At 31.6% G+C, this 27,995-nt stretch overlaps 3 protein-coding genes across 7 annotated transcripts in view; 1 reads left to right on the top strand and 2 right to left on the bottom strand.

The window, feature by feature from the left end:
• Jupiter (microtubule-associated protein Jupiter) overlaps positions 1-6,269 on the top strand; it is a 141,876-nt gene extending 135,607 nt beyond the window's left edge. For 2 of the 5 annotated variants that reach the window (XM_068763689.1, XM_068763691.1), the window contains 4 exons: positions 1,750-1,900; positions 2,209-2,350; positions 3,708-3,800; positions 5,191-6,269. In XM_068763689.1, coding sequence (XP_068619790.1) covers positions 1,750-1,900; positions 2,209-2,350; positions 3,708-3,800; positions 5,191-5,324 — 520 coding nt within the window. In that variant the 3' untranslated portion in view covers positions 5,325-6,269. Of the gene's footprint in view, positions 1-1,749; positions 1,901-2,208; positions 2,375-3,707; positions 3,801-5,190 lie in introns of all 5 variants that reach the window. The other 3 variants (XM_068763690.1, XM_068763692.1, XM_068763693.1) reach the window with 2 other exon arrangements.
• An 813-nt stretch (positions 6,270-7,082) lies between these two features.
• Positions 7,083-13,602, bottom strand: Dtd (D-aminoacyl-tRNA deacylase). Its single transcript, XM_068763694.1, has 5 exons — positions 13,471-13,602; positions 13,250-13,340; positions 11,248-11,374; positions 8,684-8,792; positions 7,083-8,320 (listed from the first exon to the last, which is right to left on the bottom strand). Exons 1-5 carry the CDS (start codon positions 13,511-13,513, stop codon positions 8,169-8,171), a joined length of 522 nt encoding a protein of 173 aa, XP_068619795.1. The 5' UTR covers positions 13,514-13,602; the 3' UTR covers positions 7,083-8,168.
• A 2,992-nt stretch (positions 13,603-16,594) lies between these two features.
• Positions 16,595-26,984, bottom strand: Cipc (Clock interacting protein circadian). The gene is made up of 2 exons (XM_068763584.1): positions 26,842-26,984; positions 16,595-18,356 (listed from the first exon to the last, which is right to left on the bottom strand). The coding sequence occupies exons 1-2, from the start codon at positions 26,873-26,875 to the stop codon at positions 17,986-17,988; spliced, it is 405 nt and encodes a 134-aa protein (XP_068619685.1). The 5' UTR covers positions 26,876-26,984; the 3' UTR covers positions 16,595-17,985.
• Between the last annotated feature and the right edge of the window lie 1,011 nt (positions 26,985-27,995).

The following is a 27,995-nucleotide window of genomic DNA, read 5'->3' as shown; positions in this document are numbered from 1 at the left end:
CGCGATAAGATTTCTCGCCAATCAAACCTAACGCGCTCATGGTACTAAAACACGCCGCGGTACCAACTTGTCCGTTGCTACTGTCGGTGACCACGTGTTGGTGCACCCGTAGAGCCAGATTAATAAGGTTTCACATCGATGATAATTTCATTCAATTATACTTCACATGTGTTTTGATAAGATTGCCTTTTACTTTCTTGTGATAAATATAATTGAAGGTGAATTTTTTAACGTTTCTATGTAGTTGCTTTCGTTTCTAATATCAAAATTCGGAACATTTATGTTCAAGTAGATAAATACTATTTAAGTAGACAAATACATGCACCTCTGATTTGTTTATTATTTAACGTTTCAAATAGTAAGCTCGGAATGCTGATCTGGTGAAAAAAGCCAGCCAGAAACTTTACAACTTTATTATATATATAATTACAAAAACACATATATATATATATATATATATATATATATGTATGCTGCTAAATACAAAATATTTGAACGCATATGTAATGAAAAGATGGTCAATTTTTACAATTTTTTTTAGTATTTATTTTGTAATATTTCTAGGTTTCGTAACGCGCCACTATATTAAAAAAAATTAAATGTCTCATTTAAAATATTTATTAATTAGTAAAGATAAATTGACATATTAAAGTATTTTCTTGAATAAAACACAGTTTACTTTATTATTATAATTTAGCGTAGTATATAATTCAAAATAAGCTTAAAATACGGAGATGTCCTAACTGAAACATTATTAATCGTCTTTTATATTATGTATGGTATCAGCTACAACTGTGAACTTGGTTGCATGCTTGCTTGCCAAAATAAAATGAACCGTGAGCGAAGTCAATGACCGCTACAGTAACATAATACAAGTGAAGCTTGTTAAGTTTAATGAGTTTTTGTATGAATTTGAGTATTGATTTGGGCATTTGCTGACCCTTCCCCTACCGGAAGTACCGGCCCCACCTGCCAGCAAGTAATGTCCGTTCCAGGTTAATGCAACGGGATACGTGCACTGATGAACTTTTCAAATTATCAACAATCATGTCCGTCGTATCGGATATCGGAAGCTTTAGGTTGAAATTTTAATGGCTTCATAGAAATTATTATTCTTAAATTAGTTTTTAAGGATTATATGAACTGGCTTCTTTAATTTACACGAAAAATTTAACTCATGGTTTATTGCATACATCGCGGTTTTTATTTATTTCTATTTTCCCAACGTTTCGAAAGTTTTGAGAGCATTTTTTTAGGATCGGTTCAAAGCGGACTGCACACAATGTCATCTAAACATCTTAACAAAATCGTCTGTCGACATTGTGGGTGGACGACACTAGTTGACGGACCATCCACTCTAGAAACATAGGCTCCATTTTGATTGTTATATGCAGAGTGATTATACAATTGTAAAACAACAAATGTAAAAACTTCATAAGATTATAATTAATTTGCTGTTAATGAATGTATCATAGACTCTAATAATCTAATAACATCTAATGATAACAGAAATAATAAATAACGAAATGATAATGTACTAAGAAAAGCGTTTTATAAATAAGGATTACTACACGTTAAAATTAGTTATTGTTTAATGTCTGTCGCTGCTGACTTTGTAGTGCCCACACTGGTCAGTCACATTCCATAAAAATATTAAATTCATGTAACATATTTCAGAGTAATCGCAGGTAATTCGAAATAGATGTATAAGCTTCAAAGATTTTACATCTATGTACAATTTGTTTGCAGAGTTCCCAACGCCCCTAAGAGCTGCATTGCAGAGATCTTCAGCAACGACACGCCCGACGGAAGCCCCGTGAAGAATGGCGCATCCCGGCCCCGCGTCGTACGGGACACCCCCACCCGCCCACGCGATACACACTCCCGGCTCTTCGGACAGGTACATTATAAATGTTGCTAAGAGCGCATAACTCACGAATTCACCGATTGCAGATGCCGCCACTAGAATACAACTTCCGGATAACGCGACGACAATAACACAAGCCGCGTATTTTCATATATTACTAAATATTTACACGAATCATACATAAATCTCATCTATGTAGATATATATTCATTTATGTGGTTATTGACAAGCCAGCGGCGTGCCGTGACATGGTTTGTATAGTCATACACTCGTCAAGGTCATGATTCATTTTTGAAACGAAACAAGACGCAATTCAAACAAAATATATCATAAACTTTCAGGGTAGCTCCAATGCGGTCGCTCCGATGGTGACGGATACCATCCGCAGTCACATCCAGTTCGGCGACTCGGAGATGAACGGCAGCCCCACGCACTCGCCGGCCAAGACGCATAACGGCAGCGTCAGCTCCACGCCCAGCCGAGGTGAGACGGAGCCCGCCGATCACTGTGAGTCCATCCAGATGTAGGCACGACCTGAGCACGTGTAGCGACACTGGGAGCCTGGCTCGTTATAGTTTGAATGTGGAATGGACAATAACTCATGCTGGGGGAGTGAAATAAAAAAAAACTACGTTCTAGTTGTTTAGAAATTTTACCATTTTCGAAATTATATTACATTAGACTATGTAAATGTTCATGTTATATATGCAAGGAAAATAACTATTCTTGCTATTTGCAATTTAAGTCGTAAAGAGTCTTTAAGAGATAAAATTAAATAAATTAAAACATTGATTGTTGCTTCTTAAAATGAGTTAGAAGTTTTTTGTGTGTCCACAAAAATTTACCATTTTCCAGGAAACTGACATACACAATTTGAATATCAGAAGCAAAAAACATATATTTTTACATAAGACAGGTCTTCATCGAGTAAGCAAATCTTTCTGTGGGCAATTTACACGCTTTTACAAAAGGATCTCAGAAAATGTAAGAAAAGCTGTCAGTGCCAGATTTAAAAAAAATTGTTAAAGAACGTTTGTGTTCTTAAGGTTCCTCTATGAGAATTATGTGTTCGCCACAAAGCTGTTTAAATGTTTTTTTTTTTAATATTTGATTTAAAAAAATACATAGTTCTGTTCAGTTTCTTTGATCTATTCTTCTCAGGTTTATATCATTTTTTCCGAATAGGTGATAGACTCAATTTGAAGTCAACAAGCGATTGAATCCCTCTTTTGTTAATTAAAGAATTTTTGAATTCTAAGTTTTGAATTGGTCATAACGTGTCTTAAATTCAAATCAACACTGAAATCTAATATTAAAACGGTGGCGAGAATGGTAAAATTGTATTAACACGGTAAAAGAATTCTTAACCTTTGCAATTCCGTTCCACTTTTGAACAATTAAAACTGTGAACAGAACTCGGAAGTATATCTTTGAATATGTAATAAAATGTTAAGAGTTTTGTACACGGTATATAGTGGTGCTCGAATCGCGTGCCCATACACATACTATTTGGCACTCATGCACGCTAGGTTATGCTTCTTATCTTACTGATTTACGCTCCGAAACTTTTTTCTAAATAACAATCTTTACAAATATTAATACTCAATGACTAGAACTCGATCAGGCTCGCTTATTTTAAGCATGAACACATAGTGAGCAGTTTAACAATTAAGATTGTGATTGCAGCACGAGACATTAAACTAATACGGAGACTAAACATGATGTAAATCAAATAATTATACAATAATAGGTTCAATGTACTAAAGCAGTATTGCAATTGCATTGATCCTAATTGCCGGTAATGGCTCGAATGAAAATCGTTTATTCTGTGAATGGTCAGCGTCGTACAAGCCACCGAAGAGGAACCCGGTGACCGGAGACGGGATCGCAGTGCCGCCGCCGCGCCGTCGCCACCCCGCCGTCAGCCTGCGAGGTGCCGACGCATACAATCATCCCGACCTATCTTTCCTCCTTCCCCAACCCGAACATCGATACATCACACGCCCACCGCCACCTGAACCCGCGCCATACTACGTCGAATCAACAACTAAGAGTAGACCAACATGTTATCCGACCCCTCTAAGCTTATTAGGTCTAAAGACAGATGACCCTGAGAAAAATCATCCAGTCATCGACCCAGATTCTATTTCTCCTCAACCAGTTCTTGATAGACACTGGCCTCCGTTCCCGGCTCAGCATTATCTCGAACCGAAACAATATCACGTTCCATATCATCCATTACCACCTTATTCTTTCGTTGGAATGACATCAGCTTTAGGAGCGAACCCACAACCAGATTACAAATACAACCCATTACCAACTTTAGATGGTCCAATCGATCCGTATATCATTGCAAATACTAATCCTCCGGTTAGTGTATTCAGATATGAGAGAGATGGTCCAATACCCGACTGTGCTTTAGCAAATACTCCTAAAGCCCCGGGGCCCTTCACGTTGACTGGCTTCCCTCCTATATTCCCTAAGCACGTACCCGGATACCTGTTTAATCAAAATCGGCATGTAGAAGACTTCAAACCTAAGACGTACTATGTAGACTATGTTCGCCAAAGAGAACTGGGTGGGTGTTTAATTTATGACTGAAGGAGAAACTTCACTGCACATAAGCTTACATTGGCCATCAATTTATGTACTAAGACTTATTTATTTTGCTCGTATAATATTTAGGAAAGATCCTTCAAGTCACTGAATTAAGCACTCTTTACTCTTTTATTTGCTTTTTAATTATAGCACATTAGTACAAAATTATGTTAATTTGTTAATTACATATAATTGGAATTATATTCAAAATTATTTGTCATAAGATTTGCTTTTTGTTGTTGTATTTGTACATGTAATGAAAATATATGTGAAAGATTTATTCTGAAACCTAGTCATGAACGTTTTTTACATCTGGCACGTATCTTCTATTTTTCTCTTTTGTTCTGTATTACTATTTACGCTGTTGCCTTGTGGTGTAGACATTTGTGGTATGGTTTATTTTTGATAGAGTTAGCTTAAAGGTAGCAAATTTAAATTATTTGTTATTGTGTTTACGTAAACATTATGCTCCTTGTTTTTCAGGTAATATAGTATTTGCATGAATTGTGTTAGAAGTGATTGTCATTATTCCGTTTAAATTAGATACAAAACTTAAATAGATTGTATTGATTATTTATAATTTATCAATCAAATGAAAAGTAAAAGTATATGAAGTATAGATAACACTTCAGTAAAAAAATTGTATAAACATAGTCTTTCGATTTGAGCACGTAGCAGTGTACATTGGAGAAGGAATAATTCATTATGAATTTGAATGTTTTCAGAGGGCAATCCCATCACCGGCGACGGCTACAAATCACTTAACGGCCAGATCAACACTGTAACGTCAATTAACGGCAGCAACAACCTCATCCACAACCGCGTGCCGCCCGGTGGATACTCGTCCGGCCTCTGGTAGACCGGCTACCGCACTCCGGATCAACAGCGGCCAAACACCAACTTCGACCTACCGCCAATCTAGTACCTTCACATATCGAAGTAACCGGTGCGGCAAGCGCGTTTCAAATTATTTTCCCGTATCTTCTTTTCTAATCCACTAAATTTCAGTACCGACGAATGCACGAACAACGTCCTTAACCAAATGGGTATAAGTCGTTTATCCTTAGCCTGTCCCAGTAACATTTCATTCGAATAATTTAGCATAGATTATAGATATTTTTGTAATAGTAATATTTCGATAGTTGTAACGAAGCGATAGGTTCGTAGTGAAGGCGGGGTACGTGGATTGCGGGCAGCGTGAACTGTGGCTTCAACGGTCCGACTTGGTTCTAGCTGCGGTCGCAACGCTTCGTCAGACTAACTGTAAGGACTATTGTAATCTTGCACACTTTGAATATGTTTACGCAATGGTACTGAGACCTAGGAGTTGGGATACGTATCAGCAATATACCAAAATGAACAGTGCCTTGAAAGGTGAATGAGTTTTCTAATTCTTTGAGAATCGACTGTATGATTGACAGGCATTTGTGTAAACGTAAAGAAGTGATTATATGTCTATATAACACCGTATAGAAATAGTAATCATGCGGCACTTCCAGCTAATTGATGACATTCGATTAACTTATAATATTCGACACTATTTATAAACTTTTTAATCTCGTTTGTTGAATTCTATATCGTAATATTTAAATAGAGGGTTTATTAGATTGCATTTATTTTGTCTGTTTATACTTTTTTATTTTATTGTCTACTTATATAGAATTAATTGTAAACAATGGATTTGAATTCTTGGTCGATTATCTGTTAACGGATCCACAGTACCACGGTTTCATAAAATTTCACGTGTATCGACTTTTAGGCGTAGCGTAGGCCACTGTAATGTCCCTAACGTTGTATTGCATAATCACTGGCCTAATTTTAACAACTGTTAATAGATAATAACCACTATTTCAAAATAAAGTTTTTATATTAAACTGTGTTTTATTTTTGGATCCCAAATATAAAAAAGAATACATACAGTGATAGGTTATAAGGGTAAAATCTTAAAAAGGATGAATATATAACTTTTTGTTTACATTTTAACATTTTTACAGATCATTGAAAACAGATAATCAATCTAAAATGTGTTACATTATGTTACAACACGTACTGTATACTTCTTACATTGGAATGCGACGGGATAATAAAACCTCTGGCAATACAAAGTAAACAGGGACTAATTAATAATTAATTTTGATTTACAGCAATTGAAATTTTCACTACGACTTTTACTATAGCACCATTACATTATTTATTATTTCTAAGACGATTTGTTTTTGAACAGAATATCATACATTAGTTGACAGCAAATTAGCTATAAATTCAGCCATTTAAAGCTTTTACACCCTTAACCAGTCTCACCCACTAAAGAATTTAAAAGAAGCTGCACCCTTTACTATAAATTGTTAGTTATAGTGTTTTGTTCTTTTCGTTCAAAATTTACGGTTAGTACGTACATTTAAAGGTTTTAGCATTCAAGTGAGAACACGATTACTGGCCACTAATGTCATCAATACTTTTTGAAGTTAAATTCCAACGCTGGTTTTCAGATTGTTTCTGCTATTGTGTTTTGATCAACCACAATTATAGTCTGCAATATACACCACATGATGATTTCTCACTGTCCGCAAAACGTGTATTAGATCTAGAGATAAACATGAAATAAATAGGCGAACTATTTAGGTATATTTTATTTTATTATATGTAACTGTAATGTTTCCAAGCTTTCTTTACGTTTATCGGTGTCACCAAATTTAATTCTTAACAGCTTTCTCAACGCAGAATACCAACACAGAGATCCAGAAGATCGTTTCTTATCACTTTCTTCATTTATATTTAGTATTAAACAGGCGTCACGTGGTGATGGCACTTTCGAAGTATTTTCCATTGTTATATAAATTGTTTAATAGACGCTTTTAACTTCGGAATTATAAATAGCTTTGACTCAAAGCGCTTCACAACTTTAGGACTGACAGTTTTTACTATTTCCTCACAAAAATAACTTCTATAACCTACCAAAGCGTTCAGCAGAAATATCCTAATGAAACTATTGTTAATTCACAAGTAAACGCCTGACAATGGCTATCACATCTACACATCCGAGCCGACAAAATTGAAGTAACTCATATAAAAATGAACTAAAATTCTCAAAGCTTTTATACTTAAATGTTGTTTTAACAGTCAAACAAACAAATTAACATAAAAACAAAACTGCTATACAAGGTAAACATAATGAGTGTACTTACGAACTTTTGTTCATTAATGATATTGTTTATTTCAACATTATCGTATATGTAAACAAATAGGTAAAACTTTAACAAGTTTTTAATGATAATTATTTTAGATTATGACCTACGATACAGAATCGTCTCGCGTAGTTTCTTTAATTCTTATTTAGACGTTTAAAAAAAAGTATTCTCAATAAACTGGCTTATTTTCTATAATGAAAAACACTCATTCAATTTATTTACCTGCTAAAAATGGACTACATTTCACATACACAATTTTGTTACATTAACTTCTTTATAATTGACCAAATATGTCTAATGAGACTATTGTATGAAATTAGATATTGTTCTCAAGTAGAGACCATAAAACATGTTTAATGCCAAAGCATTATGTATATTTAACCGGCCATTCAATGCTCTGCCTATATATTTTTTTTAAATAAAATAGATATAGCGGTTTTGTAAATATTTACCTTATGTAAATAAATAATAATAATAAATAAAACAATTGTATGTATTTAACTATTAACACAGAATTATCTTTCTGAATCCTCATTGTTCCTAGGTTCTTTCAGAGACTCCTCTACTGATTGTCTCACTTTGTCTTGTGTATTCGGTGATTCTATCTCTAGTGTAACCGGCCCATCATTTTGGATAGAAACCTGCATGTATGCACCAAATAAACCATCTGAAATACAACATTTGTTACCGAGTGATAGTTGTAATAAAAAATATAAATTTGTATAGTGAATTCATTTGGCTTTCTCTAATAAAAATTTAAACTTTTACAATAAAGACTTAAAAAATAAAAATAATCTGTAACGATTCCAATAACAAATGAATTGCATTTGATATGTAGCATGGCATTGAAAAAAAGCTTTTTTCAATTTAACCAACTAAATTTTTTATATGTTTAAAATTACTCCTTGGTTATGTTTATCGATAGTGGTATAAAATTAGGATAAAATCTTATATCTTATATCTACTTTAGAGGTTTTAACTACACAAAGACTATTCGGTAAAGGCATACATTTGCTACTTATTACTTTACCTTTCACTTTATCTGCTTTGTATTTGTCTTTTAACATTTGTATGAATTTCTCATAAAACTCTTTCGATCTATCAGCACCCATCGCCTTGTGGAAGTCTGGTTTATTGCCCTAAAGGAAATAAACAATCAACAATTAAAACAGAAAATAAAAAGCCTTTATTTACTTACTGGGTTAGAGATTAATATAATAAATTAATTACGAGAGACTTGGTCCTCGGTCTAAGTGTAAAGCATTCATCACCATCATTTTAAACCCCCATTGCAATACATAAGTCTTCCCCCAAAGATCGGCTCTATGACTTTGTCTTGCGCTGCTCGTATGCAGCGATTTCACGTGACTTCGACTGTGTCGTCGGTCCATCTACCGGCTTGCGGACGCCACTGGAGAACCTTTCGGCCAAATGACGTTAGTTGGCACGAGCGAGAGTGCACGAGTGCCCCGCTCACTGCTTCAGACAAGCATCTTTTCTACACGCTTTCTACACCAGAGTCCTTGGTACTTCTGTGGATTTATTCATTCCTGATTCCCTAATTTATACATGATAAATATTTACACAAGTACATGCAATGATACCAGCCATTGTAATTTTATTTTTAAAAAGATCTTTGGTTAGATTATTTGTATAAAAGGTAGTCGTTTCATAATTTGAATTAAATTGTATTTAGTGTGGTTACCTATCTTTTTTCGTAGTAAATAATTACTAGTATTATCCCTATGTTGGGAATATTATATCTATATTTACGTAATTAGTGCTAACTGATGACATGATAAACAATTCGCTTAATGTACGGTGTTAATCGATTATAATAATTAGTTAATACATCTTCGTCTTTATTGATTTAAATATTTCTCGTATTTTTAATCTGCAATAGACGAGAGTTGGACTACTACCCCTTAATGAGATGGAATGTAATGAAGACTTTAATTAGTAAAATATGCCAACCAACTGTTTCAAGGATCCCCCATATAATATTCAGAGAAACAATTATAAAGATGAACTTTTTCAAACATTGGCTCTTTAATATCTCCTATTTGCATGCAAGCAACTTCCATAACAAGTGTCGTGTGTGTACATATCATGTCTTTCGTCAATAGTATAGACATCAAGCGTACTTTTGGTAATAAAAAGGGGCAGAAAACTCTATTGTACATTTTCTATTACACTGCAACGTTTAAGACATTACACTAGCTACCTTGCTGATACTGAAAGCTTTTAAAAGAGGCCAATCAAAAAATAATACTATAAGAAATAATGTTAAAATCCGGAATAGAACTACTTATCTTTTCATGTACATAGCAACATTTCGCCATTTATTTTCGCAAATTGGCGGCATATTAAAAAATATGTTGTAGCGTCATTATGTATCTAAGACGAGGTGGATTTTGGTGAAATGATTTTTTTAAAATTTTCGTGCGTTGTCAGTCAAAGATAGTCATTACTTGAAATTTAGGTGGCTAAAAATCATGCAAATCTGTTTCGTGCGAATATTTCGAAATCGCCGTAAATAGGAACGTCCTTCGACAGCGACTAGTGAAATTGAAATTCAAGTTATGCGGCACATGATGATGTCAGAGATAAGAAACCTACCAGTAAAAACTAGTACGCTTCTTCGTTGGTATGGGTCATATTCGAAATACTTTGGACGATCATTCAGGTGTTAGGAAGCTTTGTGCTGGATGAATACCTCATAGTTATGGTATAGGTGGCATATATAAATATGACGATGATGCCTCATATGCTATAATTAACATTGTTATAAGCTGCGAAACTTGGATCTATTGTTATGATCTTGAAACCACGAGACTATCTTCACAATGGACGTTTCCTTTGAATTGTCTACAAAAATTAAGACAGAAAGGAGCGTACAGGACAATATTCTCGCCTCTTGCTTTGGTCTGACAGGTTATTACGTAACAATTGTTCTCAAAAACTGGAACAACAGTTACAGCGGTTGCACTACAATTCATTGCAATAGTGTCCACCTTCACTGAGACAACGCGTCTGCACACTCATTCAACGAGACTGCCATCATTTGCCTATGGTTCATAGGGTATCATTGTGACATCCGCTTCAGAAACCCCACCTTGCAGATGCTTAGCGTCTAACATTTCTTTCCAAAAACTGACGAAAAACCATGTGGAAAGGGTTCGAAAATGCCGAATATATGGTAGCGTTAGAGACCAGTGCAGTAACTTATAATTTAATAATAAATAAATAATTATCAAGTTATTTTTTGGAAAAGAAATAATAGAGATGACTTGAATCGGTAATAAATCATTAAATTGGCAAAATGAACTATTGTACAGAGTCCCTACTTACCCAAGTAGTAGTAGTTCGTTATCAAACTTGCAAAGTAAGTTTTATAAGGTAATAATTATCCATTTCATTTCAAAACAATTTCTACGCCAAAGTGTTTTCAAGCATATCCAGTCATTGATGAATCATTATTGTTTCATGTTATTTTATTATAATTATTTAATTATTGTCTTATAAAACATACATACACAATATGGATGTAAAAAATAAGGTCTAAATGTGTTTAATAGGTACAACTGCACTAACCTTCCAAGTGTTGTAGAGAGTAAATTGACTAACACATAATATTTCATACTGTTTATCCACTACATTCTTCTGCCACCTTTTATTATTTTCATCATCAAATATCCTTATGCTTAATATTTTCTTAACACTGGAACAGAAAAAGACAATCATACATACATAATGAATGTTAAGTTTAGTATTAATCTTTTATTTATTTACATGCATTTCTATACAAATACAAAGACAACCTTAATGACGACGTCATTCTCCATCAGTTAACATTTTTGGAAGGAACAGAGAGAGTTAAATAAGGTAGGTTAAATAAATAAAAGATCATGTTAAGATAAAAAAAGAAATAAAGTATCCTTAAAATCAACTTATACAAAAATATTTTTAACATGCAATATTTATGCACTTACTATAAAATTAACAAAATCAAGCAATATAACTAAAAAATATTTATGATATTTTTGCCATAATTAATAAACATAAGTCAGCTTGCTGAAGAACTGCATTCAAACCTGCATTTTTAATATCCAACAGTTATTTATTGTCCTATTAATGAGGGGAATGCATTTGAAATAATAATACATTGTAATGTAAACGAGGAATGAATAAAGTTAGTACTGTAAGAGTATAGAGAAGAAGATTGCTTGTGATGCTGCATTTTGAGTGGATGTACACATGAGGAAAATAGGAAGGTGACTTGGGAGAAAAAGAGAGAAGTATATTAGTGTATGCAAGGATTAGTACTGTCATATAAGCAGTTGTTTTAGTTGAAAATGGTATGAAAAGGTTGTATATAGAGAGAGTGCAGTTATTGATAAGACTAACAAGATTTTTCGTTTGGTCAACATCAAAATAAAAATAACCTTTTCTAAATTGACCTTCACAATAATTGCCAAAATGCAAATATATCCAAGTCTTTTAATTCAACTCTCATTATTTCCAACTCTTTTGAGTCAGTTTGTATTTTATTCAATTCATGTATAAAAAATTAATTAAATTATTGCATATGACAAGACAATGAATTCAAATGTATGATGGCTTGCGGGTTTAGTTTACATTCAGTATCTAAATAATAATATACAGAGTCAAATCATGGGTGTTAACAGTCAAACAGAGTAAAACTTTGGAGTATACAGACCAAAATTAGAACAAAAACTATAGCAGCATACAATAACAGCATACAATAACAGCACTTGGAATAAAGATGGAAAAAACATATTGCAAAATTAACAAATAAAGCAAAGAATATGGTACTTCAGAACAGATGCTAAAAAAAAGAGATGTCAGTAAACTAGATGGGAAGACAATATTCTCCTGACTTCAGTACGCTAACCAAAGTACAGAGGATTGTGAAGACAGGTGGAACAGGTTTATGCAAAGAGGCTTACCAAATTGCAAGACATAATTTATTTAACAGAACTGTTAATTATATATTACTTAAATTGTTGTTAATTTGGAAAAAATGGCTTTATTGTTATAATTATGTGTAACATATGTAGTGAAGGTAGTATAGTAAGAGTAGACATTTATAAAATTGCAACTTTACAGGATAGCATGTTTAGTAAAAGTAATAATCACTCTCAAAAGGATTCCCGATATTGGAATTGATGCTTTAGAAACTTTTTTATTACAGCTTTACTTTTAATATCATAATTGGTATGAACTTTTTTTTTGAATTATTCAAAGACCTGCTCATAAATTTAGATGTATAACATGTATCAATTGCTATTAAGTTTTTTCGAAACATGATTGTTTTTTAAACACTACACTAATGTTAAATTTTAACATAAACTTAGCTATGCTAATTACATCAAAGCTGATATTTTGAAAAAATATCTAGCAAAGGAAAACAGTACATGCGCAATAAAAATCAACTATAGTATCTATAATCCCAAGGAATGCATGATCCGATAAAAAATATACAATTCTAATGTGTAAGGTATTAATTGAAACTTAGCCTGTGCTAAATATTTGTTCTCATTGAAACTGTTAACTAAACTTGTAGTATACTTACATGTACTCCATGTCTTTTATTGTGTCACTACTGTTAATACCTATTAATATACATGCACCCTGCTCGATGCTGCTTATTAATTCACCGTTTACTGAAATCCATTAGAATCATTTTATGCATAAATGTTGCCGTAAATTTTTGTTTGCTATTACAGCTCAACTATGAGTGAAAATGATTTTTTAAAAAAACTATTAATATATGATTAAAATACGCTTCATTACCCGTTACTTTGGCATTTTTTACTCGCTGTATTAGAGCCTTCATATTATTGAAATAATATTTATTTCGTTTTTGATAACAAGATAACCTTAAACAACCGATCACTTTTTTTACTAATGGAAAAGGTATAAAGTATTCTGCCAATCTTAGTTCGCAATGGTAAGGATGACATTGAATTTCATGAAATTTATTTTTTTACCGTTCAATTTAACAAAAATGACTAAACAGAATTAACAGTATAAATAAAAGAGACAACTTTTATTATTAATGAATAAAAATAATTTTTATGTCTAGATTTCGAACAGAGCTTTTCCCTGAATTGTATGGCTATATGTTGCTATAAATAATTAAGAGATTAGTTAATTTAACAACCAAATAAATACTTTAAAAATATTACAGCTTAATATTAATAAAAGAGCTTCAATAAATTCTTCACTGCTTGGGAATTAACAAATTAAAATTCACTTTAGGGTATAAGTTTACTTTATTATTTCATTTTATCAAAATAGTGAAAAAAACAACTTGTTATTCCCAATAGCGGAATGGTTTAAAATTGTATTTTTCTTAAGACTCTAGATGGTATTAATTTGATTAAAATCATCACTTTCTTAGATTCTTCACCTGAGGAATTCATCACGTAACCTACTTGTCGCAGTTACTTAAAATATATTTGTATTTACAATTCTTTCAAATTTTCGATTATGCTGTCACACTGATTTCTCCAAAACATTCGATCAATCGTAATCGTCTTTGATTGATCAGAAATTCATTCCAAATTTATTATTTACTATTTATTTTTTTCTAGTCACATGTGCGATGATAGTGTCATTACACTATCAAGCGTTTGTTCTCTGCAGGCTTTCTTAACTTATAACCCAATTTTAATAGAATTTGACGCAAAGTTGATACACCTCCTTTGTAGTTAAGATTCTCATTTAACAGTTTCTTCAATTTAACTACAGGGGGGAACTTATGATGTTCCAGTTGATAATTTTGAATTGTTGAACGTATAACATTAACGTTGTAATCATTTAATTCTAATAATATGGCTCGCTTCTTTCTGTTTTTATATGGTGATTTAAAATTTGATTTTTTTTTCTCAGCTAATATATGTGTTATAGTTCTTTCTGATACGCCAACAGCATCTGCAGTTCTTTTCCGTACTCTGTTTAAATGACTGCTCAGTTTTGATATTAAAACTTGTTTCACTGTGCACTCAGGATCATTAAGAATATCAAGGATTTCTTTAGCATCTTTATGTAAAAAGTCATAAACTTTTGCAATCGTTTCACGGGTCTAAAAGAATCGCCAGAAATAATTAATTTTAAAAATCAAGGACTCATTTTTTCTCAACAAATCTAAAGATGTAGGCGCCTAATATACGCATCTAGTTGGATTGTAAGAAAAAAAATTTTACACCAAAAATAAATAAAAGAAATTAATTGTGCAAAATTTTATATTTACTTATAATTATTTAAACGTCATGACAAATCTATTTACTGATGAAATTACTAATAAATATTTTTTAATTTTTTTAGCTATGACAACACTCTTTTAGTTATCATCGTACAAAGAGTAAACAATGTTCGCAGATCGAGGTAACAGATGCGCTATATTTTTTTCACGAATAACGTAGAATCATATTGTTGACAACACAATCCAATTAGAAAAAAATTAACGTTTCAATGTTTTAAAATTTACCTGACTGTTTAAACATTTTCTTTTTGGTGATTCGTTCGTCATTTTATTAATTTAAACTGAAACTCAATATAATCACGTGTCATTACAATGATGACTAACGCTTGACTAACCCCTAGATGTAGTGATGTTCACCGGTGGCATTGATACCCGATAAAAACCGGTATATTTATTGGTTAAATATATAGGAAAACTGATACACAATTTTTAATTATTTTAATATATAGGAATATTAGACATTAAATAATTAGAAAAGTTGCAGACAATGAAAAAAATATACTTATTTGAACGGTAAAATATTAGTGAATGTCAACTAAATTACAAAATACATACAGTAATTGAAATTATTAGTTATGTATGTTTGTTTGTAAATGTATTCCGTCATTAAAAAAAGAGTCGGTAAGAAGGGAATTGATTCAAGGCGCATTATGGGTCAATTCTTTATTAGCAGTTCTATCCACACTAGCATAAATGAATATCTGAAATAAAGTATCTTTTAGTCCTTACAATCTTCCAATAACCATGGGAATTAACTTGTGTTATAAGCATTGTGTTATTGAAATGATCTATTTTCCGGTCTGATGTTTATTATTTAGGAACTAAAACATTGAACTAATACAAAATTAATCATTTCATTTATAGTTTTTTAGTAATCATAAATTTTAATAATTTGAAAGAATATTACATAAAAATTGCCTGAAATTATCGGTGTCGGATTTTGTAATCGATTAACATTACTACCGAGGTGTCTGGGAGTTATTATATATTGACTTTTTCTTTTAAATAGTGCAATTTTACGGTCAATAACTTTGTTTACAAGGCATTTAAAGCAATAATTTTGGTTTATTTTATTTAATGTATGCTTAATACGAAAAGTCCTTGTATTAGTTTTTTTTCTAAAATTACCATCATTTTAGTTTAAATTATGAGGTAAAACTATAGCGGAAACTTTAATTTGCAGTTTTCGTTTCTATAATGTCAGTTTTACTTCATTTAACAAAAAACGTACAGAGACTCAAGGATTCTTTTTTTTTATTTTTCAATGTAATTAATTCTTAATTCTGTTATTAAAAATTATTCACTGTTATTTATCAAGTTTTATTACTATATTCAGTTATTGGTTGATTGTACCATATTAATTATATAAAACAATAATAAAACGTTTAACGGACTTTACGAAGACTAGATAAATATACAAGTATCAATTTATTTACATAATCTGTCTTATAAAAAGGCGAGACTAGTTACTTGTAAAATGTAACAATAAATTCTTTATTTTAAATCTCATTCAAACACAAAAAATAATATATTACTTACTAAGTATGACGTAGTTTTGGCCGAAATGTTAAATTTTTAAATTTCTCTAATTTACGTTTTTTTTCTTTATGTATGGTATGTTTATTAATGGGGTGTAATAAAAAGTCAGTATTTTGCACAGGACTAGTATATTTTTTAATAGTAACTTAATTATAACAATCATAAACCACAAATATACACCAAGATCTTTTAAGCGTAAAACACTGAATTTACTACACAGGAAGTAGTTGTGCCACAATAATAATAATAATAATACTAGATTTTAGATAATAAATATTATTTAGTTCTTTCTTTACAACCCATGTTGCGATCTAAAAAATATTTTAATAATGCCTGATGATGGGTATAAATAATTTCGGTGTGTTTTTATTTCTCAAGAAATATTGTATTTCAAGGAATAGCCATTTTTGTACTGGTATTTGTGAAAATTACAACTAAAAAAACGTACAACTATTCTTCGAAATCCATGCCACAAATCATAAAACACGATACGCACCACTCAAGATACATAAAAAATAAGATTTCGCGAAATTGCTTTGAAAAATCATTATAATCTAGGTACGTTAAAATGAACACAGTGTTTGGTAGATCTGTGCATCTTGGATCTATGGTCTATTAAATGCAATCTAGATCAACAAAAAAGTGACGAATAAAAATAGACTACAAGTAAAGGCATTATCTTATCAGTAAAAAGCAGCGTTTATCCACTCTGTATAACCTAAGAGTATTTTAAGAACAATACAAGCATTCTTCGTACCATGAATATTCACTTTGTCGAAACTTACTAGGAAAACACACTTTTCCAGTACACCATAACGACTTTATGATTAATTATGTAAAGCTTTGAGAAATTAATATAGTTTCTCAACTAATTGCATATCGTACATGGAACATTATAAATTATCACTATTTTTTTTAAAGACTGCGAGTTATTTACTAATAATGAAGTAATTTTTTAGCGTTTTTGCTATTATCATTTGTTCAAACACTGAAATAAATATCATATAATATAATAAGCTTAATTTATATGAATGTATTTATTTATGGAAACATGAAAAATGAATTTGTACGATATTATTTAAATATACACCTAACGAAGTCTAATGGTACGAAGTTTAATCGAATTACACATATCTTAAACCAGCCTCGTAGATACAACCTCAGTTTTTCATTTACAACAAGTACTACATTAACCACAACGCTTTCAGTAAGACACTGTAGTTAAATATTATTGCTGAAGGGTGTGATATTAAAGTAAATTCAAAAAGATACAAATAGCAGTCGATAAGTACGTGAACATTAATACTAAAGCTGAGAAGTATATCGCGATAAAAAACTTTCAGTTGTGATAAAAGGCGGAGAGATATTTATCAGCAACATTTAAAGTCTTAACGAATAAACGTGTTATGTAAAACACAAAATTTTTCACAGATCACAATCAGGTTACGCCCTATCTATCATTCATTCATATATATTCCATTCGCTGTTTCAGCTCCTGATGTTTACTCGTTGGGTTCAATTTTCAATGGCTTATTGGTTTCGGTTTCATTCTGGCGCTTAGCTTGTTGGGAGAGTCCGTACAGACGCAACTGCTCCAAGTATCGTCGTTTATTATCAGGATTACTTAACACTGTAGCCACGAATTCTGACGTTTCCTTTTGCAGAGCGATGATTTTCTGTTGTATGAGCCTGTTCTTGTGCATCAGTGCGACCGTTTTCCATGCGAGCTCGAGTATGACGCGGTTTTGCGCAGTCTTGTGGGCCTCTAAAGCGGAGCATGGCGGAGGGGTGGTCTCCTCGCTTGTGGACGCTGAAGCAAGCCAGTTGAGCCGTTGTAGGCGTCTCGCTTCACGTACCCGAGCCACTTGCGACCCTAGAACAAATAATAAGAAATTATAAATACAATGCTTTATTTAATATGAATCATAATTTCAACCGAAAGACTTCCATTGCAGGAAATTTACCTTCTTAAAAGATTGCTCTTGGTCTACTTCCCGCGACCGTGACTATTACGTAGTGGGACGCTTACTAAAATTGATTTTACTGTTTTTTTTAATAAATTGTTTTTATTAAAAAAAAATAGTTGAAATTACTTTTTTCCTGCCGAATATTGTAGTTACTCTCAATTGTGTAGTTGCCATGTAGTTAGTCTTAAAGGACATGGATAGACTGTAGGACCTTATTTTAAAGTGGCGTTCGCAAATATCTGTTCTAATAACAATAAATTTTCGTGTGATAAATTATTGTTCTTAGAATGAAATGAATGATAAATTTTATGAAAATAGAGCTAAACAAGTGTACAAGACACGCGCGTTATACTCTAATTAAAAGAAAATACATTTTTTGTATAGATTTATGATGTTCAAAGATGTTTTTGTGTATACGTCTTATATAAGCACTCAATAAGACCTCATTACGCCCCCGTCCAGATTAAACAACTACGCAGAAACGTGAGGACTAACGAAGCAACAAAGGATGCTCTCCAAACGTATATATTGCCCCCTAACCTTAATTTTTCGTATTACAAATAACATTGTAAATATTTTTCTAACAGCGTTGGTTGCACGTGAATATTATGCAATCAAGCAGCGAAAGTCTAGATTAAATATTTTATTTATCTATATTAGACATAGACGATTGTATTTATGAAAATATAAGACAAACACGACAATTTAGATAAAAGTATATAACGAGATTACTATTTTACGGGTGCCGCTAAAAAAGGTAATATTCGCGGTACGTAGAGCCAAGTCGAACTGCAAATCGAGTACAGCCAGGGATGGGACTGCCCTTCTTTACACCCCTATCGATACCTATATCTGTTCTTTAAACAATAGATTCTCTATCTTAATACTACGCGTTTTATATATGTTAATTGCGCGTCAATTTTAATCACGCATCGCAGTCTAAACCAAAGATGCTGTTGCCCAATCCTGTGGAAAATCGTGAGTAGTGGCAATCCTATATAATTATATAACGCAAAAAGTGTGAATTAAATAAGATTGTATCCCGGAAATTGAACCCATGACCTATGATTGCAAGTCTTAGTCCTTCCTTACCACTCGACTACCATTGTTTATTTCTTTTTTTATTTTATTTATAAAGAAATTTCAAATTTATTTATATACGCTAAAATTACTGACCTAAACTTATTTATATACAAGATAATTTTATATGATAATTACGTAATGCGTAATGAGTGTAACAAAAAAAATTATGTTGTATTATATATTAATTAATTACGTCTTGCTCGGGTATTCCCCGTTTTTTGCGATCGTCAGCTAGTTTTGCCGGCAACGAAATTGCTGCTGTATTATAGTTCATTTATAAACAAAATAATTTATCGCTTACAGTATAATACTACATTATAATACAATATAATAATAGCATCCTTCCGCTTCACTAACTTATTGCATGCCGGATCAACATCCTTTGCAAGTGGAAATCTTTATAAAATCTTCTTAACTGATCTTTATTCGGCGAAAGGAATATTCCTATAAAATTTCAAGTCTATTTATTAGTTTATGGTTCCAGAAATAATATCAAGTCAGTACATGAGTATAGTATATGTATATATATATCTAACTGCCATGTGTTGTTTTCAAAAATTTGCATTCACGTCCGTCCGTTCATTGACCTTTATGATTAACCGAGTCACGTGTCGTGTTTGTACTGTGCTGTGCCGTTAAGTTATTGCCCGCCTCTCTGTAACGAAGTGATGCAATTGTCTATGTGCGCATTATGTATCTGTACATCAACAACTAAATAACAAACAATGGATTCTTATTTTTTAACTGTTTCTCTCGTAGACACCACAAAGGGGGTTATCATGGGGTTCAAAAATACAATATAACTAAACATTGAAAAACCGGTTTGGTATATGTCGCGAATGTGGGCTTGTACATCGATTATATTTTATGAATGTGTGTGGAGGAACATCTTTGTATGTTTCCATCGCTGTGACAATGTTTCTTAGAAAGAGAGGGAACGTTTGTTTTATCTTACTCGAGCCCAACGCCGGTTAGTTGATCTCATATCCAAGTTATTAATTCTGGCAGACATTTTTTGAACAAAGGAAAAAGTTTCACAGGGCTGCAATTTATAATAATTATTTTAGTGTTTCGGAAAGTAATGCCGTTTCTGTCGACATATTCTACGGAAAAAATTTGTATACTAGATGGCAAAAAGCTGTTGATAACGAAGATGAATATATTGTTGATTAGAAATAAAAATTTGTTAAAAATGTAGTCGTGTGAATTTAACTTAAAAAATCGACTTTACTTTCCGGTTCCCCTAATATAACCTATCTACTAAACCTACTAAATAGCAGTTTTTTTTGCCCATAAACGATAAGAGCATCAAAAAGGTAGAAATGTACTTGAATAATAGATGTATTTTCGCAATAGAGTAAATAGTTTTTTCCACTATCTTTTAGTAAACATTCTTTAAGTAATTCCAAGTACAACGATCTCGAGGTAAACTGCGTCACAAGAGGAAGTTATTGTTATAAATACATCATTCAACAATTATCAAGCCTTTGATGCCATGAACGGATTACTGCAATGTTTTTTTTAATACTAACGCTGTTAGTCCAGCTTAGTGGTCTAGCTTTTGCGCACTCGGTTTAAAGTTACAGAGTACCTAAAGCGACTTCCAGGTTTCCTAGGCCTTGGATCTAGTGTCACCGGATTAGGTGACCACTATGCTAGAAGGTCTTAGGTGGAAGCTCTTTGAAGTGACTGGCAGCATATGTTCCAGAGAAAAGATCTCGACTTGTCCCTGTCACTCGATACACAGTATTCTAGTTCGAGGGTGCACGGTGCTGAAATACGACTCGATTGATTTATTTGTAAAATCCGAGGGCGGCCAATTTAAACCAACAACTGATGAGTCATATAAAACAAATAAAATATTTATATTTTATTGCTCCTCTAGTGACAAGACCGCCTATTATACTTTTTATGTCACTATAACGATATTTTTCTTTCCGGAATTACTTAATAAAAAAATGTAAATTGAAGACAATATAATAATTGAATAACGTTTTTTTTATTATTGGCGAAATTACTGTTATGAAAAAAATAACAGAGGTACTGAATATGGAAATATACGTACTGCCTTCTTTAAATACATTCTTAAAAAGGCTTGTATATAATGTCCTGTCTTAAAGTCTTGAGTCCCATTATGGTCTAAAGTCCTTCGAAAAAGAAGAACTTTAGTATGTTCTAGTCTCTTAAGTAAATGACATGTTTAACGCTTGTTTGATCTAATAAAACCGATAATAAGATCTAATAACCAATATAGCTGCAGTTTGGTATTCTCATGCACCATTAGAATTTAATGGTAAACGTGTATGAAGCGTCTAGTTACTTTATAGATTGATAGCGACCTAAGGCCCGAGCTGAAGCTCCCCAAATTCTTGAGCTTACTGACTAAAGAGATTCAAAGTTTTCTTTGTCCATTGTTTAAAGCACCTCGTAATCGAACCAATATAGGTGAACACTTATCGATAGCCAGAAAAGCGCACGTGTATGAAGAACTCACAGCCGTCGAAATTGATATTTTCACTATTGTTTTATTGTAATTTAAACACCTTATAAAAAGTATCCGAACATGGATTTAGTAGAGTAGTGTTTGTTTATCAAGTGTTGTTTTATATTTCATGGTGTATTCTTTATCTATTTTCTTTATTATGCATGCTGTGCCTTCTTAGACTTAAGAATATTACTTGTAATTATCTCTTGTGAGATTTTTTTCGAAGAATTTATAGTTAAAAAAAATAAAGATATGCGCAAACCAGCATTTATAAATTACTAAAATAGAAATATTAAATGCTATTGGCGGATATATATGAATGTAGGCCAGAGCAAACGTTATTCCCGGTGATGCGGCATTGTTGAACAATGAAGCAAAGTTGATGGAGTCACGTTAAATAAGCGTGTGTTCAAAAACGGGCCGACAACAAAAACAGAGATCGCGTGTGTGCGCCACGTGAGGCGTTCGGAAATTTGTGCAAGGATGCTTGCGTTAATAATCGTTACGTAACCAAGTTTCATTTCCGTTCATAGAAAATTTTAATACTCATAGCAATAAATTCTTGTCTTTATATTTGTTTGTCGCAAATTAAAAAAACTAATTGCTTAGTCATATTTCAATGGTTATGTCATATATTAATGAAATGTTTATATCTTTTACGGTGCAACTACCGCCTACGAGATATTTTTTTTATTTATTTACCCTTTACTGTACAACCATAGATAATAATTGCAAAAACGAATCAGTTTATAATATGAGGAATTCCTCACAAATAAAAATCTTTCGAATAGGCTTTGTTCTACAAAGTAAATTTAAATACGTATTATATTTATACATAGGCTACTACTAGATTCGGAACGTTGATTCTATCCAGATAACAAGAAACAAGCAAGAAACTTGGACGTTACACTTTTAACGCGAATTTTACAATTTTTCCTGTTATAAATTGTCTATTTATGTCGTGAATATTAGCATTATACTAAATTTAAGTATGTTTATTTTCTAAATTAACTTTATTATAGGCTTTATTAATCCATGTTTACAAATTATAATACAAAAATTAAAGTATCGTTAAGTCAAAAAAATAGCTTTTTTATAATATAATGGATATACGTTCAATTAGTTTGTCAAAATATAGAAAACGATGATCTTTTAAAATAAATCAAGTGTGCTAAGTACGAATAGAAAACGGAACTCTCTAATAGCAAGATTGTATGTTATTTTTTGTGTTCTGCTAAAAGTGTTTCCATCTTTTTACTATTAATACATGCGACAATTTGTTAAAAAGTTTTTATATTTTTAATTATACGGACCACTTAACGCAATTCATTATACCGATTTCAATTCATCACATAACTAACACTATGTATATTTTTAATCTATGTTCATAGTCGCAAAAACAACATTTAAATATCATATAATTTTTAAACTGTCCAAACATTTTTATACTAAAATAAGTCTTTACATATATTTAGAAAATAATGTTTCCATCACTAAATATAAAAACCTCTGTTATATAATTTGATGGGAATTAATTATAAATAGAAATTTGTTAAGTATGTACGTTGGTATAGACTATCTAATAAAGCTCACAAATATTGAAACTTCGTAACAATACATGCAGTTATTGTCACGACTGTACAGACAACGTGTCTTATCTTCCATGAGCACGTGTGCTAGAACGTTGTATTTATTTTTGGTTTACGTACTATATGCGTAGCTGATACAGATAAAATACATTACAAATATTTATAAAGAAATGTAAATGCAAGCTCATTGAATAGCACGTGATTATATGCTTCTAGGATGCAGTAGGCGTTATAAGGTCTCATCTGTCAGTGACCGTCAATGTTGACGCCATTGTTACGCCTACCTTGGAAATATTTGCTCATAGTAATATTTTTTATTCTCCCTAACTCAATATAATTTTTTTCTATGATACCAATTAATGTATGGTGCATCCTACAAAAAGATTGGTTTCAGAAATAATAACGTAATGTGTAAGTTCCAAAGAGTTTCAAATTAGAATTACTTCATGTTAAAATTTATTATTATTTACTATCTGTCCCTGCAGATTGTACTGCTAGAAGTTATTGGCTAGTCGCATTCCAATAGAATAAATAAATTAATGTAACATATTTCAGTGTTTATTTTGTAAAGGGTGCTTGGAAATTGGTTTAAACGCTTTAAAACTCTTAAAGCAATTACCACTGCCACCAGTTTAGCTAACAAATTAGCTGTGCATTCACCGCTTTATAGCTTTTACAACTACAATTAACCACGTGTACACACTGCTTATCCTGTTGCTTCAATTTGTATTGTAAGTTAAAAAATAATATCATTAATACATAAAGAATACAAAATTGTTTAGTAAAAACTACAAGTAAATGAATGTTGTCACAGTCGCCTGTCAAATAGTCACAGCAAACACAGACTGCATACAAAAGGCAGTGTTAAATTTATTCCATTTGACAATGTTATCAAGTCATTATTGTGACTTGTCGATAATTTAATACAACCTTTATTCATTACTTAGAGGTTAAAAGTTCGTTGACAGGAAATAAAATAACATATGACGATTATTTTTAAATATAGACTGGCTATTTCGTGCGACTGCATACAAACACGTATATAAAGAAATCGAAATATCCATACGTGAATTATTTTCGATTAATTTAAACATAAAATAAATAATGAGTAGTGTTTTATTAACACATGTTTTATTTTTTCACGTGGATGCAGATACATGATAATTGTCCAATATCCACTATTATTTTTAGTAGTTCTCCTTGTAGGATATGTACAAAGGGGACCTCGGGTTTTTCGACACTCGTTGAAAATACACGGTCTGCTAATATAGATGCTTCCTGACATGCAAATGGCGGTACGTATATTTATAATGTCTAGACTTTTATCATATGCGTAATATAAAAATAAGTGCCACGAATTTCGATCAATTAATAACTCTTGAATGCTATAATGACATTTATTTATCAATATACTTTTATTGTATATTATAACTAAGAATAGGAAGGTCTAGGATATGTTGTGGAACTTTATTGTATACGTGTTATATTTTACAATCATTTTAATTTTATAATAAAGCAAAATATTAGACATTATTTTATGTGAAAACATTATGTTTACTTGCCATTGCGAGTCATTGGTAATATACTATATGGTATATTACCAATGACTAGCAAGGAATAGGTGATAGTATACTATTGGTAATATAATAATACTGTGAAGTAAACGGTGAACAACTCCAGATAATATTACATCCTGGAAAAACTGATATGAAATGACAATGCTTTTATATTTTTTTAAATAAGTTAATGTAAACTCTTTTTATACGAATAATATTTATTGTGAATCAAAGGTTGCCCACATTTAACCTTATTAAGAGCCCAAACGTGACCGATGATGAGTTGTCACTTCGGACACGTTTATGAGCGGGTGATTTTGTAATAGATTTTAAGTGTTTTTTAAACATCTTTGTACTTTATTATTATTATTGGTTGTCGAAAACATTACAAATAGAATACCCAAGTAATATAACATTATTATACATTAATATTATTTACTTAATTCATAATTATTTTCATCCAGTATTGTTTTGAATTAGTTTTTATAGTAAAACCGATTCTACAAGTATCTTAATTTTTATACCGCGTAACAGTACAAATAAACTTTGTTTAGAAAATAATTTAGTTACTAAATCCTACCAACCCTTTGATTTATCTAAAGGATATTATCGTCGTTAATTATGTATGCGTATAATTCAAAAGAATTATGAATTGTAAATAAAGATTCAACGAGCGTTTTTGGTCAACACGCATGCAGTTTTGCTATCAACAAAGTTAAACGAAAAATATTTATTTACTGTAGTATTTGGTATTTCCATTGTTTAACAGTGAGGATATTTAACCAAACCAAATTTCTAAATGAATGTCTTATTTGAAAATAAACAGTGTTCTCATTAAAAACAAATAAATTTATAGCTATATTTTTTAATATTTTATCAATTGACGGCCAGTTTATTAGAGCATACTTGTAGCGGATCAGCATCTTTATGAATTCCAGATACGCTTTTACTTTTAGAAATAACATGCCTTGTTACTAAGACTGGCCTTCAAGATCTCACGTGAACAGAACTTTCATTCCTTTCTATTATCCTTAGTTTGAAAGTATCGGAACATCTTTGTAAAACGAAACCCGTCTAATCAGATATTTACATTACATTAATTAGTATTTACGTTGATAAAAACAATGCATAACAATAATAATAATAGAAACCTAAAAATAACTTTACGTTACATTACATCATTCAAAATGTAATAATGAACATGTCCGCAATTAACAAAATATTAATTGTCGCCTTGCCGTTATAATAAAAGTTCACGTTAATGGCAATCAGGACATAAATGAAAATAATTTGCATAATTTATTAATTAAACGATAATAAAACAACAATAACCTATGTTTCAAGTAAAGTGATAAAATTGTTTTGAAGAACAAATTAATAAATCCGAGTTTTCCTAAAAATGTTGTTTTTTTTAATAGCAAATGTATTTACATATACCACTATGAAGCCAGTATCCTATACGAACATCGTTTATTTTATACAAATTTACAACTTTCGCAGAACCAGCTGTATTGCAATATAGTATATTACATTTATGAATATAATTAAAAAAAACATTCAGCATTGTTTTTATGGTAGGTCAGTGCGTGGTTAGTTAACGGAATCAACAGACTGACTAGACGTAAGTCATGTTTTTACAAAAATAATGCATAACTCACAATATATAGAGAACACTAACCTTTTTTTATCTTTCTCGTACGCTTTTCACACATATTCTTTGAATAGCACAGCTTGCCTATTTCACAAACACTTGGGAAATATAAATAAATTTATTAAGAACGGTTTATCAATGCGTACTACGGAGACGTGCTTTCAAGTCGAGCTCCGAGTGGGGAATAAGTGCCAGGCTGCGGGTTTGAAAATCGAAGCCGCCGGGCGCGGCGTCTCGTCAGCGTTGTCTCGTAGAGGGAGATAGAAAGTTGTGTGGTTGTATAAAAAACATCATTACCCTATATTTTATTATTTTCAGTTAAGGTTTTATTATGTGATACACTATTTAAATTAACTTTCTATTTTTGCCCGTGATATGATTTATAATATTTTTTATCGATGAATTAAATAAAACATATTTTTATTTCATTTGTCTTGTGTAGGCTGAAAAGATTTTTGTTATTAAAACCTTAAGCTCAAGTTCTCAAATTTATAGTTTTAAACTGTACATAATATAAAAGTGTTTTATTACTAAGAGTTTTGTAATGGTACAGAAATTATAACTGGACTCTAAAATACCGTTTTTCATGGAAATAGGAGCTACACTCTACTGGCAATTCAGGTGGAACAGTATTGGCTAGATAAAAAGCACCCTCGCATGGACAGACACGTGTTGGTGTTCGCAATAATTTATTCTAGACCTTTCTAAAATCAATAATTTGTAATAAGCATCGTAAGTTTTAAGTAATAAAAATCTTTATACACTATACTTACTAGCAACAAAATATTATTATTTATTCCTTTCGTATTAGAAAGAAACACTGAAAGAATATAATTTATTAATGTTCACTTGAAAGGAATATGATAATACCATTTGGTATTGAAAAACCGCTTTCTCTATTTGTTTATTCGTTATCTGTGTCAGCCCTCGTTGATGACGTTATTGTATCACAAACCGCGGCTCGTGACTCACCAAGTCCTATACGTTACGTCTATGCTACGACGCCAACAAATTTCAGTCCACACAATTCTATGTCCCATTAACACGTATGTTGGAAATAAATATTTTATACAACTTACTTTTAAAATATGTTCGTATATTACGCGACTTTTGTATGCATTATATGGATACTAATCGCCAGAGATTTGTTATTAGGACGCATATTTATCTAAAGATATTTT

The sequence above is a fragment of the Battus philenor genome, unplaced genomic scaffold (assembly GCF_028537555.1).
Source record: "Battus philenor isolate CCGP_79_NKW_IND1 unplaced genomic scaffold, ilBatPhil1.0.hap1 SCAF_18, whole genome shotgun sequence".
Classification (NCBI taxonomy): domain Eukaryota; kingdom Metazoa; phylum Arthropoda; class Insecta; order Lepidoptera; family Papilionidae; genus Battus; species Battus philenor.
The sequence above is the reverse complement of the archived record's forward strand: the minus strand, read 5'-3'. Positions and strand labels throughout refer to the sequence as shown.

Coding starts and splice junctions, on each gene's coding strand:
- Dtd (XM_068763694.1), bottom strand. CDS start 13,513: ATGAAGGCTCTAATACAGCGAGTAAAAAATGCCAAAGTAACGG. Junction 13,341..13,470: donor AAAAAATGCCAAAGTAACGG/GTAATGAAGCGT, acceptor AATGGATTTCAG/TAAACGGTGAATTAATAAGC. Junction 8,321..8,683: donor CAAAGCAGATAAAGTGAAAG/GTAAAGTAATAA, acceptor GTTGTATTTCAG/ATGGTTTATTTGGTGCATAC.
- Cipc (XM_068763584.1), bottom strand. CDS start 26,875: ATGTGTGAAAAGCGTACGAGAAAGATAAAAAAAG. Junction 18,357..26,841: donor TACGAGAAAGATAAAAAAAG/GTTAGTGTTCTC, acceptor TATTTGTTCTAG/GGTCGCAAGTGGCTCGGGTA.